General features: G+C 40.0%; 1 protein-coding gene across 4 annotated transcripts in view; it reads left to right on the top strand.

The window, feature by feature from the left end:
- Positions 1 to 12,773, top strand: part of ADGRA1 (adhesion G protein-coupled receptor A1) — a 493,506-nt gene that overhangs the window by 418,840 nt on the left and 61,893 nt on the right. For all 4 annotated transcript variants that reach the window (XM_075216183.1, XM_075216182.1, XM_075216184.1 and 1 more), the window contains one exon: positions 4,134 to 4,257. In XM_075216183.1, the coding sequence (XP_075072284.1) occupies positions 4,134 to 4,257 (124 nt within the window). The remainder of the gene's footprint in view (positions 1 to 4,133; positions 4,258 to 12,773) is intronic.

The raw sequence follows: 12,773 nt of genomic DNA, 5'->3' as shown, positions 1-12,773 counted from the left end.
ACACAGCAGTGGTGACGATACCAATAATATACTGGTTAGTTGATGATACAAGGAATACGCCGAAGTAGATGATATTACCAGGAACACACTGAAGTAGATGATATTACCAGGAACACAGTGGAGTAGATGATATTACCAAGAACATGCTGTAGTAGATGACATTACCAGGCACACACTGGAGTAGATGATATTACCAAGAACACACTGAAGTAGATGATATTACCAGCAGGAACATGCTGGAGAAGATGATATTAGGAAGAACATGCTGGAGTAGATGATATTAACAGGAACCCACTGAAGTAGATGATATTACCAAGAACACACTGGAACAGAAGTATTACCAGGAACACAATGAAGTAGATGATATTACGAGAAACACACTGGACCAGAAAATATTACCAGGAACACTCTAGAAGTAAAGACATTACCAGGAACACACTGGAAAAAAAGATATTATCAGGAACACACTGGAACAGAAGTATTACCAGTAACACACTGAAGTAGATGATATTACCAAGAACATGCTGGAGTAGATGGAATTACCAGGAACAGATTGTAGTAGATGATATTACTAGGAACACACTGAAGTAGGTGACATTACCAAGAACACATTGGAAAAAGAGATATTACCAGGAACACACTGAAGTAGATGATATTTGATGAATATACTGGAACAGAAAATATTACCAGGAACACATTGGAGAAAAAGATATTACCAGGAATACACTGGAACAGAAGTATTGCCAGGAATACAATGGAGTAGGTGATATTACCAGGAACACACTGGAACAGGGAATATTACCAGGAACACACTGGAGGAAAAGATGTTACCAGGAACACACATGAACAGGAAATGGTACACACAGGAGCCAAACAGTGAACAAGCAGAGCAGACATAGACTTAATCTGCCACCATATACAGCCTCAGTTGCTTTATATAGTTTAGGGGTAATTAGGTGACGGGAAGGGAGCAGCCAATAGAAAAGGTAGAGAGGGTTTATAAAGAACAGCAAAGGAAGACAAAGATATTGTCTGCCATTACCATAGTACATCCAAACTGCATCCAAACTACATCAACAACACCCAGTAGGGAGCTACCCCACATCACCACCTGGAAGAATTGAGGGATCAGGCCGGAACCCCACTAAGGACACTGGAAGGTCTTTTGTGAGACATATGCAAATTAAATGAAACATTTTGCTAAATATTAAAGAACTATCTTATACACAATGGTCTCTTAATAAGTGTGCGTCCAGGGATAAAAAGTATAGTAACTTATCCACACACTTCCAAAGACAAAAAAGATGTCTGTCACAACTGAGAGTTTTATATATATATATATATATATATATATATATATATAAGCAGACAGAAAGCCTTATGCCTGTCTCACGTTACCTTAATATGCCTCAGGTTTGAAGGAAAGGAATAACGTGTGCATTTTGGTGAAGGCTGGTACTTTATACATACTGAGTGAATGCTTAGGGTTCTATTTATTAAAGGGAACCCTATCTCTGGCAAAAACTGAAGATAGGGCTTCACCCCACACATCATAGGGTCCATGTATAGTGCTATCATCGTCAACAAGACTCGTGATGTCTCACCGGTAATACCTTTCCCATGCATATTTAACAAGCATTGCAGCAATACATGTAACATCACAATAGTTGATCTGTTATTGCCATCTCAGTATGGCTTCACTCTGGCTCACTATGTAATGAATCATATAGCGGTGCTATCCGCTGTCCTGAAGTCATGAGGACACACTGGATTGGGCAGCATTAACCCCACCCACTCCATATCATTATTATGTAAGTGCAGTGCAGCCTGTATGCTAAGAGACAGTCATCCAATCACGTCTTTTGTCCCAGTAAATCTTGCCTCATCTGTTTGTGTGTGCAAGTTAAATATAAATGCGTTCTTGATACAAAATGTCTTTCTGATAATAGAAGGTTCTTAAAATGATATTCTCAAGTATAGTCTTAGTCGTGTCTCACAGTAGATTTTCAGTGCATGAGTCAGACGCAAGAACTGGGAATTTGCTTTTTCACTATGAGCACATAAATAGAGTGGAATATAAATGTAGTACTGCATTAGATTCAGGTGATGCCTTAAGTGAAACATTTACAATTTCATGGTTATTGGTAGCTAGTTGAATGCAGAAAACAAACACAAATTTGTTTGTTAAACTTTTAATACAAACCATCCAAGAACATATTGTAAAATATCTTTAAAATAATCATCGGCTCTCAATGAAATCTTTTCATTTATAACATTGTGTTGAAACAAACAAAATCTTTATTTTTTTTAATCCTTTGTGATTTTTATTTTGTGTGATTTCACAGTAGTGTCCTACTTTAGCTGGAGCCAGAATGACATCTATAAATGGCCATCAAGAACTGAATAGCAGCTCTCGTGCCGCATCTCCCAACAATTTGTGCACCTGCTTTTGTTGGCCTTTCCTTGGCTCCAATTTTCTACTAGCTTCGTCCTGTCACTCACACCTGCACATGGAGTGAACTATTATTTTTATTTATGGCTGCGCGTTGATAGTTTTCTTTTTAGGTGTGTTTTTCAAAAGCACTAAACATATTTTATGATCATCTATGCGTCTGTTGTTTTATGTACTCAACCATATACCTTTTTATCGCATGAAAGATTTGCAAATTGCTGATTGTAAAATTATATTAGTTGCGAACATAGCTTTGTGCAGGCAGAAATACAACACGATATTTAAAAACCTTTATTATAGAAGCAATTCTAGATTATCTGTAAATATTTGTCCATTTTGCCCAATTTAACATGATACATGTCATTTGTTTAAAATGCAACTGTCATGCAGTTCGTATATTACTAGTCAGGGGCGCACGCAGGATTTTTAAGGAGGGGTTTCCCCCCCGGAAAAAAAAATAGAGAGAGAGCAGCTCTATATCGGCGGCACTGTATTGTACAGCAGCCGCGGCGCTGTCAAAGAAGCGTCCGCACCGGTGCTGTATTGTACTACAATAAAGCACCGCCGCGGACGCTTCTTTGACAGTGCCGCAGCTGGTGTACAGTACAGTGGCGCTATGTAGTGGCACTGTTTACCCCCGATCTTCGCGGAGGGGAGGGGTTTCTGGAGAACCAGAAACCCCCCCTGCATATGCCCCTGCCAGTATAGCGTGAGTAAAATCCTATTAGCAGACTAAAGTTATTAAAACATATCACTTTTCAGAAACAACTATAAAACTGTGTCCCTTTTCTTTTTCTCTTGTAATTTTTGTAATCAATAGCAGTTAGTTAAGTTAGCTGCTGGTGTTGTGGTTGCCACCTCTTCTGGGACAATTAATGGTCTTCATGGGGTAAATGTATCAAGCTGAGAGTTTTCCGGCGGGTTTGAAAAGTGGAGATGTTGCCTATAGAAACCAATCAGATTCTAGCTGTCATTTTGTAGAATGTTCTAAATAAGTGATAGCTAAAATCTGATTGTTTTTTCAAACCCACCGGAAAACTCTCAGCTTCATACATTTACCCCCATGTGTTTGTTGTGCTTCTGCCTTATTAATAAAATTGGCATAAAGTCCCATTTTTACCAACCATAAAACCGTCAGGTGGCAACCCTAGTTGGTGTAGGCTGCACTGTGGGCTGATGATTCTATGACTCTAATCTCATGTGATCATTAAGAGCCAATCTGGAGACTGTCAGACTTCCTACAGTGAGATTATGCCACATAAAGCTTCTCATGAGCACAGCAAGAATGCTTCTGCCACTAGAAAGGATATTATCACACTTATTAATTTAACTTCATGTAGACATGTACAAAAGTGAATTTGTAAGAAACTATGCTTCTGGAATTGTACAGTAAATGTGTTCTATAAGACAGCAAAGGTGACCTTTAAAGTATTATTATGTGTCATTGATGTGAACATGTAACAGTTATACCGTATGTAAGGAATTTAAGCAGACACCACACATCTCTACTGTGCATATCAGAGTTGTCTATAACTGGTTAAGTCTCCCATTCCTTCTTGGAACATGAGCACAGCTTGTCAGCTAACTATATCCAAACAAAGTGTATAACTATTTTTATAATTAAGTCTGCTTTTATATTATTACATGCCCACTCTTAATCTGTCTCTGCTTCCATCTGCAGCACTATTCGAATCAGCAGAAAAGGATGGCATATGCTACTTAATTTCTGTTTCCACACTTCTCTCACATTCGCTGTGTTTGCTGGAGGAATCAACCGAACAAGCTATCCCATAATATGTCAGACTGTAAGTAATTGCGGAAAATGTAAATGAAATATCTGAGTTACACTGGATGTGTTTTCTCTGCCATGTAACGAGTAACCCTGCTGTTTTTATGTCTGGATCTGTGGAAGACCTGTAAAGGTTAAGGGTGGCAGAATTGCTGGGTTGCAAGGCTGCCCCTTGTTTCATCATTTTCAAATATTTTGTTTACTATGTTTTAAAAACCAAAAATACTTTTTTAAAAAATGTACATTTTAAAGAAATATAAATGAAGTTTATTTGAGGGAAGCAGCACAAGAGGGCACATGGCGCCATGGAGAAAATGTGGAAGTTGTGTCATACTGGCATACTTTCTTAATCTCTCAGAATGTCGTGAGATTCCTGGATTTCGGGAAGATCTCCTGGGCTCCTGGGAGGAAGGCCAACCTTCCGCACCCCACCCACTTCCATAGTGAAGTAGACAGGTGCCATGAAGATGCCATTCTCTGGGAATCGCATCATCAAAGCCCCATCCCTGCTGCTCGATGTAAATCATCATTTTTTATTATTGGTGTCAGCCACCAGGTAGCATAGTGATGCCATGGCCGTTCTCCTTGTTATCCAACCAGGCAACCTGGAAAACTCCCAATCTACCCATGACCAAATAGCACATTGAAAAATGTCTTTGGGATATATGCTATGGATGTTTTCAGAAATGTGGTTAATCCTGATATTTCCTGAACAATCTTAGATATCAAATAATATTAAATATAATACATTTCAAGGTAAAAGCATTACATTCATATGTGTTGCACAAGTGTTACAGATGAGACTGGTGGCTTTTTTAAATCTATATTTAACTGCTCAAACGTCTAACCCCAGATGGTCCTAATATGTCAGGAATCCAGAATTTAGATGTAGGACTCAATATTCTCACTAAACAGCATGGCAAGCACAACTGATGCAAGTTTACTGATTGTTGACATCAAAGAGTTGAACTACCAAACAGTATATAAACCTGCTCTGCCTGTCATTCCCAGCCAGAGGTTCAGCTATGCTGTTCTGAGCTCCTGAGCATGTTATCCAGCTTACTGCTTGATTCTGATTATAAACCTGGCTTCATCCTGACTTTGTGATACTTGGATCCTGACTTTGTACTGCACTTACAGATATTCAAGCTATGTAAAAATGAGTTCAAATTTACTGTGATAGCTGGGGCTCAGGGGAGGACTGGCAAATTTTGGCCCAGGGGGCAAGACTCAACTCAGCAGCCTATTAGGAACAGTTTAAAAGAACAAAAATGAATGTGGCCAAGTGACCCAGCCCAAGGTAGCCCACTATGGGACTGTTCCAGGGGCAAGTGCCCTCCCGCCCCCAATCCAGCCTGCCCCTGCTTGATTTTAAATGGTTCTGTATGTTGTCACTACAGCATATTAAATAGAATAGGAAATAAAATGTAGAGAAAGTATAATAAATTAGATTGGATTTCTGAATAATGAACAAATTAGTTCTCCAATACAAAAATGATTTCATATATTTTTTATGTGGATGAGTTATCTCACATGCTGACTCATGGTAGTGAAATTTGGGATGCAAATGTGTTCCTGTAAATGTATTGGTAACATACATGCAGCAGAGACAGCTATTTTTTGGGCTCAATCAAGAGTCATGAGAATGCATGCTCATGTCACTAAGAACCAGGGACATCTCAGAGGAATGACAACACAGTTGTGGACTGTACTGAAATATTCCTCCGGATCTCACTGTGATGCGGAGAACTACAAACAAGTGAGGAATACTTAACATAGAGAAACAAAACATTAGCTACTTGAGTGGTAAGAAATTCCACTAACTGAAGCAGAAGATTTTAATGTTATATAATCCAGTGGGTGACTCACCCAGCCCAGAGAGTGGAGAGAAAGTCTGCAGCAAGGTAGAGCCAACAAGCAAACTCCCACATACCCCTAAAATCTGTGAGGGAGATCAGACTGACACTTGAATTTATTTTGACAAAATATTGTGTCATAACCTCAAGGATTTGCCAATTTAAGTATATCTGAGTATTTTGCATGTTAAAGAGAGTGTTATATTTGACTGTGAAAATCTTCATGCTTCATAAATATAAAAATGAAAGGGTACTCATCTCCTGTATACATTAGAGGCAGCCATTTTGTGCCTCAACGTTAACTGATTAAATTTATTGAAGCTGAGACCAAAAGCACAATGATTTGAGGCCAATGGTGTAAAATGAATAGTCAAAGATTATTATACACTCATATAACTGAAAACACCCACTAAAATAGTGTCAGGTGTTTCTGTTATATAAAAGTACACTTTTATTTGGACGTACAACCTGATGAAGGGATAAACATAAACCCCAAAATGATGAACTTCTAATTTCTGCTTCAATGAATGGAATTTCTTCAGACTGAAGTAGCCAATGTTTTGTTTTTCTATGCAGGGCCAGTTTATCATACGGACTGATGGAGCTGCAACTATAAGTTCCCTTCTGAAATAGGCCCATGAGAGAAGCAATTTACCAGAGGGCCTAGGGGACCCCCTTGTGCCCAGTTTACCTGCCCTCAGCGGTATTCCTAGCTATAGGAGGGGGAAGCAGAGCCTCCGGATGCTAATGAGACTCCATGATGGAGCAAACAGGTGCATCCGGCCTGCAGAAGTTCGCTTATGTCAAACTAGTGTGGAAATCCAATGTGCTGCCTAGAAAGATATAGACATGATGAGCAAGTGGTGCCTTGGATTTCCCCACCAGTTTGACACCACTGGGCCACTGTAGGTAGGAAGCATCCCATGCGTTCTACAATGGGCCGGACCGGTGTGCAGCACTTTTGTGGCTAAGGGACAGCTAGACTGATCATTATTGAATTGGGGGACCTAGAATGCCCTCTCATGTGAGGGACAGGAAAATACTAATGTAAGTGGTCAAGCAATGCTTTAATGTATATCAATCTACCTTCAGCAATAAAAGTTAGAATTATATTAACCCAGCCCACTGCCATCACCACTGCACTGAGTGTGTAGGGGTGGTGGTAGGGGGGCCCCACCTAGAGAAATCCCTGGATTGGCCCCTGCAGTCTACTGCTTTCTTTTTTTGCTGTTATTTAGTGAGAGCAGCTTGCATGGTCCATAGGGTGCTAATTAATGTATAGTGTATTTGTGGAGCAATATAAATAATGGTTTACTAACTAACCTAACATAAGGGCTCATGTATGTAAGATGCTGCCTGTAAGTCCACACATGAGGCCTGAGTCATTAAGGAAAGTAAGGCAAAAAAAAGAGTACATTTTCTCCTGGACAAACCATGTTACAATGCAAGTGGTGCAAATTAGTTTATTATTTTGCACAAAAGTTGAATATTGGCTGATTTATGATGTAGTACACAAATACTCGATAGCTTTATTTTTACACTGACATTTAAAGTTGATCTAGGACATGCCCTACCCCAAATATAAATCTGTCCCCACATTTTAAATTGACCTCCCCCTAAAATAAAACATGGTTTTGCCAACGTGCAAAGTTACTCCTGTTTTTTGCTTTACTTTCCTTAATGATTCAGGCCTATGGTGTTTCATAACATTGTTAAGGGGGAACAGCAATGGGGGGTTTTCTCTTAGTGTTACGTGGCTGACAGTTGGTAACTTCTGTGTGTAATGTATGATTGGCAATGGGAGTTATATCAATAGCATGATTGGCCCCTCAATATTTTCAGCTCCAGAACCACTAGACCACTGTTTCTATGTTAAGTATTCCTCACTTGGTTTTTAGTTCCCTCACACCCGTTGGAATATTCCAGTAGTTCCTATAATTGTATAGTTATTCCTCTGAGATGTCACTGGGTCACAAAATGGCTGCCTCCGCTGTGTGTATGTTACTGCTACATTTTGAGGAAGATACTTTTGCATCCCGAATAGCACTTCCATGGGCCAGTAAGTTAGATAACTCATTCACATAAAACACATATTAAATGTTCCTTGTATTGGAGAACCACTGTTATCGTTATTCTGAAATACAATCTAATTTACTATACTTTATGTTTTACTTCCATTTATATTTAATATGCTGCACTGACAACACATATATACAAGTTTTATAATGTTGTTTGGTAGAGATGTCACTGTGTACTACAGCTTATACGTATATTAACAGCAGTGCTATCTTACCATAGTTTAACTCAATTCATTTAGAATTCTATTTATAATAAAACCGTATATCTGTCTGTAGTATTCTAGAAAGTGGACGTTCATCACAAGAACCAGTTGCATCCGTTACATGTTTCCTCATTTCAGAATTATATTGCTATATTAACATAAACATTTGCAGAAAGCCATAAAATGCTTCTGTAACTCAAGATGCCACCGTCTGCAACATTCGAAATGAACTACTAGACTGATGTATGTTTAGTTTTTTTATTGTAATTTAGATGTGATTACTTTTTTATGGCAAGAGTGCATTCATGAGTATCCAGAAATATATTCGGAAATACATTTTCCTTCAGACCAGTGAGCCCTCTAATCTGATGTCATCAGTAGTGTATATTACTGTTTTGACTTTTGAGTTCTACAGTCTTGTCTTGACTGTTAATTGAAATATGTGTTTGAAGCATTTAATATTTGCTGAATTAGGAAGAGAGACATTTGCTTGTTAACGAGTTTACCGAGTGATTCTCAGTTGCGTTTGCAAGCTGGTCATATTTTATAGTGTACTTGTTAGTTGGGCAGGGTGGAGGCAGACATTTTGTACGCCTTAACCTCTATTGTTGAGAATGCAGCCCATCAGTTCGCTCATTTTGGTGACGTTACTGTGCCCATGTCTCAGGGATGTCACTGGGTCCTAGTGAATTAGGAGCTGCATTGTCAATAATATTGGTTAAACCTACAAAATGGTTGGCCGTATGTTTCAGAGGCACTGGTTTAATCAAAATTGCTTGGTTTGAGATTAACTCAGTTGAGCTCTGGTACGAATGTCCCTTAAATGTGCTTTGTGGCTTCAGAGTTGGTTTTGACAACCAAGTGATCATCATCATCATCATCAGTTAATTATATAGCGCCACTAATTCCGCAGCGCTGTACAGAGAACTCATTCACATCAGTCCCTGCCCCATTGGAGCTTACAGTCTAAATTCCCTAACACACACACAGACACAGACAGAGAGAGAGGCTAAGGTCAATTTTGATTGCAGCCAATTAACCTACTAGTATGTTTTTGGAGTGTGGGAGGAAATTGGAGCAGCCGGAGGAAACCCACGCAAACACAGGAGAACATACAAATTCCACACAGATGAGGACATGACCAGGAATCGAACTCATGACCCTAGTGCTGTGAGGAAGAAGTGCTAACCACTAGGCCACTGTGCTGCATCCTAGAAATTGCGTCCTATAAATACTAGCAAAGGGGATAGAGAGATAGAAATCCAACATTAACGAGCCTGTTTATCAACTTGTGATGACCTTTATTTCCGGCTAAAATCAGAACTGTATAGCAGATTAGAAGCATGAATGAGCGTTACTGAGGGTGAATATGTGAAGGGATAGGGGACTGTCACGCCTTCGTCTGTCGCCATCTTTGTCTCTCCTGCTCGCTTATCCTTAGCCTTAACCATGGAAATACGTCAAGATTTCAGGTTTTCTTTTTACTTTGGAGAACAATCGTTCTCTTCTATTTTAAAATGAATTTAATTTTATACCTCTCCTCACAATTTTGCACCCCCAAAAATGATGCACCCCCCAAAAGCCTTGCATCCTAGGCTGCAGCCTTGTCAGTCTATTGGATAATCAAACCCTGGTCATATCCCGTATCCCTAGCTGAACTGAGCAAGCGCAGCCTTTTCAGGTGAAAGAAAATTGGGATAGCTAATTTTCGCAAGAGCTGTCCCGGGAACCTAACTTTGATCAATACCGATGAAAATATACTTTTTATCAATGCGATAACCAGAAATAAAAATTTTAACATGAAAAAAAAATATAAAAATAAATACTCTTTGGTGAAATCGGAGGATTAATGATAAATAGACCTGTACAGGTGTACTTTAGCTAGCTTGTTAAAACCATTACAATTAGTGGCTCATTTTCAATAGACTTCCAGTCTCCGAATTACAATTGAAAGAAACAATGTGATACAGTGCTCAATTATGGTTGTATTCATTCTTTGAATTGCATTATAACATTTAAATACAAGTAAATGAGTTTAGCTGGGGTTCAACTAGGCAACTTCAATACATATTTTGTTAAATACCAAGCATTTTAAACCTAGTAAAACATAGCTGTAAAATTGTTCATTTGTTTTACACGCTGCTTTGTGTGTCAAGCAGGGCCGGACTGGGACTAAAAATCAGCCCTGGCATTTAAAGCACACAGGCCCACCTCTGTTGATAAGCTGGAAAAAAAAAATGTGTGCCGCAGTGCAGTGGCGGTGCCGCCAAAGGCATAGCTATATTATGTTGGGGGCGTGGTCAAAATGGTGCGTTGATACATACATTATAATAAAACCTTACATTTATCAGACCCTCCCCATCCACATTACGCCACCCCCCCAGATACATTATGACACCCCCAGCCCACTGTACTTATCTATGCTTCTGATGCTGCTGACATTCCTGTAGAGTGAGCAGGGAAGCTCTTAGTCTCATGAGATTAATAAATCTCGTGAGACCTAGAGCTCCGCTGCTGGCTCTGCAGGCTGTGCCCTGTCCGGGACGGAGCACAGATCCTCCTGCTGACCAACTGGATTAAGGCTCGGGGGGCCCGGGCACTTAAGTCAGGGGGGCTCCTATGATGCAATTTGGCTATTAGACAAATTTTTGACAAATACAAAGGCAATACAGTGTGCACTACTGTTAGGTGCACGCAGTTCTGCCTTAACAAGCAGTACAGTGTGAAGCAGGACATACCTCCCAACTGTCCTTGTAGTCAGACCAAATCCTGACTAAGTGGGACAGTCACCCATCAAATTCAGAACAGTTGGCAGACTGTCCTGGTCTCTCCTACCTGTCTTGTCATGGTCACCACTTGTGGCTGCTGGTGTCTTTAGATCAGTTGCTGCTTGTCTGGATCCTGGAATGTTAGATGCCCTATTTGGAGAAAAAAATGAGCAGATGAAATTTAGCCCTGGTGTTAAATCAATATAGCATCCATGTTTTAAAATTAGGCCTCACTGCAGCCACAACATTAAAGTACTAGTATTCCCATTTAATAAATAAAACTATTTCCCTCTCTCCAATGCACCCCAGCATCAAATTAAAAATCCAATCACCCCATCTGAAATTGATAGGCCCCACTATTAAATTGCCCCCATCTTCACCCCACAAATAGAATAGCACCCAATAATTAGCCCCCACCTGCAATTCCCTATTAGATTAACAGCCTACCTCCCACATTATATTAAGAGCTACCCATACACACATTATGGTCATACACCGGCCCACACACACATACTATAGTTATACTGTTACACACATACACACTATAATCATAACCTGTCACACACACACACACACACACACATACTATAGTTAAACTGTTACACACATACACACTATAATCATAAAGGTCATTCTTTGGATATTTTTTTGGGGGGTTATTTTTTGGGTAATTTGTATTCATTGTCATTCAGAGCTTGATTTATATATTTTTTAACTTTGTCGATCTCATTTTTATTGGCGCCTGTCAGTAAATTCTGTGTTATTTTTTGTTACACTATAATCATACCCTGTCACACAAATAAATAGATACCCTGTCACATAAATAAATAGATACCATGTCACACAAATAAATAGATACCCTGTCACACAAATAAATAGATACCCTGTCACACAAATAAATAGATACCCTGTCACACAAATAAATAGATACCCTGTCACACAAATAAATAGATACCCTGTCACACATATAGCTCCCCTGTCACACATATAGCTCCCCTGTCACACATATAGCTCCCCTGTCACACATATAGCTCCCCTGTCACACATATAGCTCCCCTGTCACACATATAGCTTCCCTCTCACACATATAGCTCCCCTGTCCACATATAGCTCCCCTGTCACACATATAGCTCCCCTGTCACACATATAGCTCCCCTGTCACACATATAGCTCCCCTGTCACACATATAGCTCCCCTGTCACACATATAGATCCCCTGTCCACATATAGCTCCCCTGTCCACATATAGCTCCCCTGTCACACATATAGCTCCCCTGTCCACATATAGCTCCCCTGTCCACATATAGCTCCCCTGTCACACATATAGCTCCCCTGTCACACATATAGCTCCCCTGTCACACATATAGCTCCCCTGTCCACATATAGCTCCCCTGTCCACATATAGCTCCCCTGTCCACATATAGCTCCCCTGTCACACATATAGCTCCCCTGTCCACATATAGCTCCCCTGTCACACATATAGCTCCCCTGTCACACATATAGCTCCCCTGTCACACAAACTACCCCCTCCCTCTTACCTTGTGCGCTCCGCAGCGCGCTGTACAGTCTCTCCTAACACATGGGACGGCACCTATCACATGGTGCTCGTCCCATGTGACATCTCCAGA

Source organism: Mixophyes fleayi, chromosome 6 (genome assembly GCF_038048845.1).
Source record: "Mixophyes fleayi isolate aMixFle1 chromosome 6, aMixFle1.hap1, whole genome shotgun sequence".
In the NCBI taxonomy this organism is placed as follows: Eukaryota; Metazoa; Chordata; class Amphibia; order Anura; family Limnodynastidae; genus Mixophyes; species Mixophyes fleayi.
Note: the sequence above shows the minus strand (reverse complement) of the source record. Positions and strands in the feature narration are given on the sequence as shown.